General features: G+C 34.8%; 1 protein-coding gene across 1 annotated transcript; it reads left to right on the top strand.

Moving 5' to 3' along the window:
- The first annotated feature begins 1,602 nt into the window (after positions 1-1,602).
- On the top strand, positions 1,603-6,577 carry LOC101323241 (uncharacterized). The gene is made up of 2 exons (XM_033855243.2): positions 1,603-1,773; positions 6,125-6,577. Exons 1-2 carry the CDS (start codon positions 1,603-1,605, stop codon positions 6,575-6,577), a joined length of 624 nt encoding a protein of 207 aa, XP_033711134.2.
- The last annotated feature ends 3,085 nt before the right edge of the window (positions 6,578-9,662 follow it).

Genomic DNA, 9,662 nt, shown 5'->3' with positions numbered 1-9,662 from the left:
CTTGGCCTTATATTCCCTTCCAACTTGGACTTCATGGTTGTTACAGTAAAAAATAATGTAAATTTTGGAGTCTTCCTGATTCTGAAGATGCTGATTTAAATAAAACCTAGAAAGTAAGATAAGCAAACAAATCAAAACAAAACAACCCCCTCCCCTGAAACAAACAAAAAAAGCAACACTTTTGTTTTGGACTGAATGTTTGGTCAGGGAAAGACTGAATGTTTGGTATAGAGTGACATATTTTAATTAGTGAGGTAAGACATTGTTTCAATAAACCTTGACAAGTGCTATGACATGTACCTGCACATAGGAGCCAAGAGGAGGATGATCCAATCCAGATGTTAGCAGTGAGGAAAGGCATCTCGCAGGAACTTATCACAGATGTGAATTTTGATGGGCAAACAGATTTTTTTTTAGCTGAGAATTAAGGTGGCAAGAAAAACATTAATAGCAGAAGAAATGATGCTGTTTTCCCTCTTTTACATGTTGAAAAGGTAAATGTGATAGGATTATTTGGAAGAAAGGGGACACATTATACTTCAAAATCACAATAAAAATTTTTGTAGAAGGTTGAGAACTTCTGATTAATGTACGTATAAATACAGGGCAAAATTGAGTTTTGTACTACTTTATGTCATGAGGGTGGGCTTTTGCTGTAGGTATCAATGTTATTTCCTAAACTTTAGCTTCTGAACGAAACATACGAGGAACAGTAGTGATAGGAGAAGGAAAGAATGGTTTATCGAATTAGGGGAATGCACTAATCTTTCATAATGTAAAACTCTGATAAGTTCTGCATATGAAAAATATTAGGCTCTGGTCCGAGGTTTCTGATTCTTCAGCCAAATAAAGTTGGTTAGGTTGTGAAAGTCTCCTCAATGGTATGATAATACTTACGTAGCTACAAAAAATGCAAGAGAAAGGAGGGCTGCCTCACCTGTGAAGGACCTTACTTTGCCTGGTACATGGAAGAAGGAAATATAACAAGAAACACTTACATATAGCACACTGTCTCCACACTTATAAGTAGTTATTGTTCCAGTGGATGGGCTTGGCTTTGAATGATCAGATGTTGATCTGTTTCTTGGGATTTGAGGAGAGTTGGACATGGAGGAGGTACGGAACACTGAGAGGGTTGGAGAAGCCTGGCAAGAAGTCAAGAAAGGAGACAGGAGTATTACCTTTCCTATGGCCAGAAGCAGGGGTTTTGAAAAGATGAGAGAGAAAAAGGTGCAAAAATTTCCTACATTCCCCAACAAGCTTGTTTTATAAGATACATATTAAATGAAAGGAGACTTTGAAAATGATTATCAGTTTTGCACATGATTCTACTGAGACAATTCTTCAGCAGAACATATTAACATGATGCTCTTTAAATAAAAGTGGAGTCTCCAAAACAACAAGTTATTTTAAGCAAATCATTATTGATTGTCAACAGTGACTGGCACATAATGGTTGCTTACATATTTGTTGCCTGTGTCAAGGAATGAATGTTATGCTCTGCCAATTACTGACAGTATATAAAGGTCCATGGGAAGTAGTGACACACACACTTCAGAAACACCCTCTTGCAACCCACCTGAATCCACTTCCCTTGACAACATGTTTTGCAACTACCACAGCAATTCCTGTGACTACAGGTGTGGAAACAGCTATGACTGTGGATTTAGTCCCTATTATGGCTGTGGATATGGCTATGGATATGGCTGTGCATATGGCTCCTACTATGGCTGTGGATATGTCTCTGGCCCTGGCTACTGCAACTACCGGCCAGTTTGCTATAGGAGATGTTATTCTTCTTGCTACTAGAACATCACCATCCAAGGTCCATTTGCTTCTGAAAAGACATCTAAAGATAATGCTGATTCAAAGATCTTTAGGGCACAATTTTTATATCCAAGAAATTACATGTCTGACAGAGGTATTGACCTCCAACTACCAATTTTTAGATTGGCATCTTTGTGGCCTGAAGTCCATGGTGGTATCATTTGCCTATTTTCCAATTGTTAGCCTTTACTCCCTTAATCTCTGATTCTCTGTATTGATGATCCTAACATCCTATTGTCGGGGAAATCCCTTGTTATCAATAAAAATTGTTCATTGTTATTAACAAATTTCTGTGTATTCATTTGTGAATTAGTCTTTTTTGAGATGTTATGGCCTCTGTTGAAAATTGGGCTAATATCTTGTCTGAATCTCGAGTTTTTCCTTGATATAATATAAGCATTTCTTCTTATATTTGCATCAGAAATAATACCTCTACACTTATTTCTTGTATCCCACATGTTCAGGCACTCACATACTCAAGCACAAATCTCACAGTATTTCAGAACTGTGCTTTGCAAATCGCTCTTTGTCTGGGAGGGAGCTGGAGGGGAAAAGAGGAGGAAGAATGACACTTTAAGCAGGATGTTAATGCAAAGCCTAAGGTAGAGAAAAGGTGACCTGAGGGCTTAAAGGAATAGTGGAATGAAAGAGAATACTTTCCAGAATTAATGAGAAATTATAAGCAGAGCTAGGTATTAAAGTACATGAAGAAAAGAGAACTAGGAAAGGATAAGTTAGAATAAAATTATTCTACTGTATCATCTGCTTTTGATGAAACTGCAAATATATTTACTTGCACATATTTATTGAGATTGAGGAAATTTATTCAAGTCACTTAATTGACAAATAATTTTGAGTAGTTTTGAAAGAGTCTCATTTGATACAGTGAAGACACAGTAGGAAAATTATAGACAAGTTTCCTGCTCTCACAGTGTTTATATTCTAGTATGTGAAGATAAAAAAAGTATAAAAAATAATTAAGAAAATTTCAAACCGATAGTTGGGAGAATAAAACAGCTTAATGGGAAAGAGAGTAAGGACTGAAGTGTTAGAGGGATAGTTCAGGGAGGAATTTTGAACTTGTGACAAATGAGCTGATGTCAATTGCAAAGAAAGACAGAAAGTACAGTAGTAAGTGTAAGGGGTGAGAGAAGTTCACTAAGTTTTGGAAAAATATGATTTATTAAGCATGTATGAGATCATTTGTGTATCCAGAAAAGAATCTTCACACACTAGCTCTTAACATACCTTCAAAATCTGAAATGTTGTGACTCCTTAGTTAAAGAACATTTGAGACACTCAGCTTTATAGAAATGAGAAAATGGTGATAATATTTACAAATATCCTACAATTTATATGTGCCACACAAATGTTTGACTTCATCCATTTTCTTATTGGAGAAATATTGATTGAGTACAAATTATGTGCCAGGCACTGTTGTGAGAGATGATTATTCAGTGATGTATAGAATATATATATATATATATATATATATATATATATATATATATATATATATATATTTGTTTTGGATCAATATCGAGAGGTTTGAATGGAAAGGTATTAGAAGTAATGCAATAAAGATAGAAGACTTTTCAGTAATCCAGGTGTATAGTTATCAGAAAATGTGTGTTGGCAGTGGTATTGAAAAGTAAAGTGTCTAATCCAGAGACTTTGTGAAATAACATTGATAGTTTTGAATTTAAATGATGACAGAAAAGGAAAGAAACTGAAGAATAATAAAAATTGGACTGGAGATATATTGATATTTTCTTTATGCCTATTGTTATGGATTAAACATAGCAGAGTGATCAGTTTATACCAGTGACCAATATCATAAAAAAGATATATTCATTAACTGGAAGAAATTTGGCTAATAATTAATGTTCTCAGAAAGTGAAATCAGCAGCTTCATGAAAATTCCTGTTGAAGGCATTCTATAGACTACTGGATCATAACTCATTTTTTGTTGTTGAAATGTGAGATTCCAGTAGAAGGAATCACCTTCCAGAGTTTATACTCCCTTCCAACTTGGATTTCATAATTGTTACTATAAAAAGTTACTTTAATTTTGATAAGAAAGGAAAGAGGAGAAATAACAGCTGATACCACAGACATACAAAAAATCATAAGCGATACTATGAACAGTTATATGCCAACAAATTGGACAGCCTAGAAGAAACAAATTTCTAGAAACATACAGAATGACTAGACTGAATCAAGAAGAAACAGAAAATTTGAACAGGTTGATCACTACAAGTGAAGTAGAATCTGTAATTTGAAATACTCCCGGCAAACAAAAGTCCAGGACCAGAGAGCTTCACAGGGGAATTCTATCAAACATAAAAAGAAGAACTTATACCAATCCTTCTCAAAATGTTCCAAAAAATTGAAGATGAGGAAACACTCCCAAATTCATTCGACAAGGCCACCAAAACCAGATACCAAAACCAGACAAAGAGATTATAGAAAAAAGAAAATTATAGTCCAATATCTTCGATGAACATAGATGCAAAAATACTCAAAAAAATATTAGCAAACCAAGTCCAATAATACAAAAAGGATCATACGTCATGATCAAGTTAGATTTATTCCAGGGTCACAAGGATGGATTAGCATGTGCAAATCAATCAATGTAATGCACCACATCAACAAAAAGAAAGACAAAAGTCACATGATCACCTCAATAGATGCAGAAAAAGCATTTGAAAAAATTCAACATCGATTTATGATAAAAATTCTTGTCAAAGTGGGTTTAGAGGGAAAATACATTAACATAATAAAGGCCATTTACAACAAACCAACAGCCAACATAATACTCAATGGTGAAAATGCGAAAGCCTTCCTGCTAAATTCAGGAACAAGACAAGGATGATCACTCTCGCCACTTCTACTTAAACTGGAAGTTCTAGCCACAGCAGTCAAAAGAAAAAGAAATGAAATGTATGCAGATTGGAAAGTAAGAGTTAACACCATAACTATTTGCAGATGATATGGTACTTTATATAGAGAACTCTACAGTCTCCACCCAAAAACCATTAGAACCAATAAACGAATTCAGTAGGTTGCATGATACAAGATTAATATACAGAAATCTGTTGTGTTTTTATATATTAATAATAAAATATTAGGAAGATAAAGTAAAACAAATCCCATTTAAAACTGCATCAAAAATTACCTAGGAATAAACTTAAACAAGGAGGTGAAATATCTATACTCTGAAAACTATAAAATTTTATGAAGGAAATTGAAATTGATATAAAGAAAAGGAGATATATCCTGTGTCCTTAGATTTGAACAATTAATATTATAAAAATGGCCATACCTCCCAATGAAATCTACAGATTTAATGCAATCCCTATCAAAATACCTATGACATTTTTCAAACTAGAACAAATATTTTTAAAATTCACAGAACTAGGACAAATAATCCTTAAACAACTCTAAAATTCATAGAAAAATATTTCTAAAACTAGGACAACAAAATATCCTCAATTTTCAAAGCACTCTTCATAATAAAAGACAAAGCTAGAGGTTCAACCCTACCAGACTTCAGACTATATTACAGTGTGGTATTTGCTACAAAACAGACACATAGGACAGTGGAACAGAATACAGAGCCCAGAAATAATCCCACACACTTATGATCAATTAATCTATGACAAAAGAGGCAAGAATATACAAAGAGAAAAGACAGTCTCTTCAACAAGTGGTGCTGGGAAAACTGGACAGCCATATATATATAACAATGAGAGTAGAACATTCCCTCACACCAAATACAAAAACAAACTCAAAATGGGCTAAAGACCTAAATGTAAGACCTGAAAATATAAAACTCTTAGAAGAAAACATAGGCAGAACACTCTTTGATGTAAATTATATTATCATTTTTTTGGATCTGTATCCTAACGCAAAAGAAATAAAAGCAAAAATAAACAAATGAGACAAAATTACACTTAAAAGGTTTTGCACAGCAAAGGAATCAATTGAAAAGATAAAAAGACAACCTATGAAATGTGAGATAATATTTGCAAATGATGTGACTGACTAGGTGCTAATATCCAAATTACACAAACATCTCATACAACTCAAAGGCACAAAAAACAAACAACCCAACCAAAAAATCAGTTATTGGTCACATGATTCTACTGAGACAATTCTTCAGCAGAACAAATTAAAATGATGCTCTTTAAATAAAACTGGAGTATACAAAATAATGAGCTCATTTTAAAGAAACTATTATTGTCAACAGTGACTGGCATATAAAGGTTGCTTGCATATTTGTTGTCTATGTCAGGGAATGAATGATATGCTCTGCCAATTACTGACAGTATATAAAGGTCCGTGGGAAGCAGATGACACACATGCTTCAGAAACATCCTCTTGCAAACTATCTGAATCCACTTCCATTAACAACATGTGTTGCAAGTACTATGGCAACTTCTGTGGCTATGGCTGTGGAAACAGCTATGGCTGTGGATTTAACCCCTATTATGGCTATGGATATGGCACTAGATATGGCTGTAGATATGACTGTGGCTATGGAACCAGTTATGGCTGTGGACATGGTTTCTGCTGTGGCTGTGGATATGGGACTCGCTGTGGCTGTGGATATGGGACTCTCTATGGCTGTGGATATGGCTCGCGTTATGGCTGTGGTTATGGAACCAGATGTGGCTGTGGATACGGCTCTGGCTACTGCAGCTACTGGACAGTTTGCTATAGGAGATGTTATTCTTCTTGCTGCTAGAACATCACCATCCAAGCCTTGTTTGCTTCTGAAACAACACACCTAAAGATAATGGTGATTCAAGAATCTATAACCCATGATTTCTGTATCCAAGAAATTACATGCCAGACAGAGACTTTGACCTCCAGCTATCCATTTTTAGATTGACCTCTTTGTGGCCTGAAGCTCCATGGTAGTATCATCTGACTCTTTTCCAAATGTTAGGCTTTACTCTCTTAATCTCTGATTCTCTATTATGACTGTGTTGATGATCCTAACATTGTACAGTTGGAGAAATCACTTATCCTCAATAAAAATGGTCCATTGCTCCTAACAAATCTCTGTGTACTTGCTTGTGAATTAGTCTTTTTTGAGATAATATGGCCTCTGTTGAAAATTGGGCTAACATGTTGCCTGAACCTTGAGTTCTTCCTTGATATAATACAAACATTCCTTCTTATACCTGCACCAGGAATAATGTCTTCTCCACCTATTTTTTGTATCCCACATGCTCAGGCACTCATATACCCAAGCACAAATCTCACAGTATTTCAGAACTTTGCTTTCCAAATTTCACTGTGTCTAGGATGGAGCTGGAGGGGAAAGAGAAGGAGGAATGACACTTTATCCAGGATGTTAATGCAGAGTCCAAGGTAGAGAAGAGGTGGCCTGAGTCCTTAAAGGAATAATGGAATGGAAGAGATACTTTCCAGAATTAATGAGAAATTAGAAGCAGAGCTAGGTATTAAAGTACATGAGGAATAAAGAACTAGGAAAGGGTAAGTTAGAATAAAATTATTCTACTATATCATCTGCTTTTGATGGAATTGCAAATATATTTATTTGCACATATTTATTGAGATTGAGGAAATTTATTCAAGTCACTTAATTGACAGATAGTTTTGAAAGAGTCTCATTCTATACAGTGAAGACACAGTAGGAAAACTATAGACAAGTTTCCTGTTCTCACAGTGTTTACATTCTGGTACCTGAGGATAAAAATCAACAGTAAAAAAGATTTAAGATGAGTTCAGACTGACAGTTGCTATGGAGGAAATAAAACAACTTAATGGGAAAGAGAATAAGGACTGAAATATTAGAGATATAGTAAGGACTGAAATATTAGGGATATAGCTCAGGAGGTGTTTGAAAGTTGTGACCAATGAGCTGATGCCAGTTGCAAAGAAAGACTAGAAAGGACAGTAGCAATTGTCAGAGGGAAGAGGAGTTCATTAAGCTTTGGGTTTGCTTAGATAGTACTACATTTTTCAGCTGGAAAAGAGTAAGGTCTAATAGCTTAATAAGGTTGTCTAATGCCTTAATTGGGACAGATACAAGAATGAGATTAAAAAGTCCCGTTAAATTACTGAATTGGAGAACCTATTGCTTTGTTGGATTCTGACTTTAGTGTTCTTTCCTCATCTGATCTTCCCAAACTCTAACATTTAGATCCTACAACAGAAAAGCCTCTTCAGACTCAGTAGCAATCGAGTTTCAACCAGCAGTGATAAAGATGTTGTGTCTTATTTGCATGACATGGGTCACTGCCCAAAGTCTGACACTGAGGTCCCTGGAGCTAGCAGACCCCACAAAACGGCCCAAACCAAGGAAGATCGTCCTGCCATCAAAGTCTGCCCTGGTGTAAGGTTATGTCCAGGATATAATTTGTCTAACTGATGAAGAAACAGGGGTTCTTTCAAGAGCAGGATGGTTTTTGTAGCCGGAACATTTGTTAGTCTGATCTGAGGAATAACTATGCTCTGGGTAACCCTAAGGTTAGTCTTACAAGCAGAGGCAGAGGATTCTAACAGTTAAAGCTCTTTGAAAAATCTAACTTGTTTCCTTATGTTCCTCCTCATCAAAGGTATGTCTAAAATAAGGAAAAATGTAATTTATTAGGCATATATAAAATAATTTATGTATCCAGAAAAGGTTCTATCCATTATTAGGCATGTATGAAATAATTTATATATCCAGAGAAGCATTTTCACAATCTATCCTCAAAATCTGAAATGTTATGACCATCACTCCAAGAAAATTTGATACTATCAGCTTGAGTGAAATGAGAAAATGGCGATAATGTTAAGAGAGATAAGGATGATTAAAATTAGAGAAAATTTGTGTGTGTGTGTGTATGTAGTATGGGTTTGGTGAATGTTGGGAAAAATGAAGATTTGGTTTCACATATCTAATCATATTATAGAGGAAAGGAAAGACCATTGCCATGAATGAGTTTTTTTCTGTAGTTAGGAAATGATTTAAACTTTATAACCCCTTTATGAGGAAACTCAAAATCATTTTCTTTGATGAGCTATTGCATATTGTAAAGGTTTTAAACTGTAAAATTCATTATTTGTTCTTTCAGTCATTTAACAAACCTTAAGTTCATGTTCCAGCTATGTGCTCAGATTTGGTGTTTGGTATAGAGATATAAAACACATCGTTCCTTCTAAGAATTTGAAATACTCAGTTGGATACAAAATATCAATAGTAAATCATAGATTCACATTATAGCAAGTATGCTTGCAGGTGTTATAGGGCTACTGAACAAGAACTCCAGGGGGAAGCCTAAGTCAGCCAGAATATGGGAAGAGGAGGCTACACAAGGGTCATAAATTGCTTCCAAAGGAGAATGGTATATGAGCAGAGACATAAATGATGAGTTGAAATTGGTGAGTTAAATAAGAGGGAAAATAGAATTCAAGGCAGAGGAATTTAGAAAAAGAAGCAAATAAGCTGGCTGCTTATTTCTAGAGTAGTAACTGCTACTGGAAAAGTTATAATCAATGGCTACACCCATAGAGGAATCCTCAGATTTTCTCAAGCTGCACTGTCCAATATAGAAGCTACTAGAGAGATGTGGGTATTGAGCACTTGAAATGTGGCTAAGAGCTGTTAAGTATAAAGAACACACCAGATTTCAGAGACTTACTGTAAAAAATTCATGAAAACTATATCAAATAATTTAAAAAATACTGGTTATATATTGTGATAATATTTTGCATATATTAGGTTAAATAAAATATGCTATAAAATTAATTCACCTTCTAAACTTTTTAAAATGTGGCTCCTGGAAAATGTAAAATTCTATAAGTATTTCATGATA

The sequence above is a fragment of the Tursiops truncatus genome, chromosome 4, assembly GCF_011762595.2.
Source record: "Tursiops truncatus isolate mTurTru1 chromosome 4, mTurTru1.mat.Y, whole genome shotgun sequence".
NCBI lineage: Eukaryota > Metazoa > Chordata > Mammalia > Artiodactyla > Delphinidae > Tursiops > Tursiops truncatus.
Note: the sequence above shows the minus strand (reverse complement) of the source record. Positions and strands in the feature narration are given on the sequence as shown.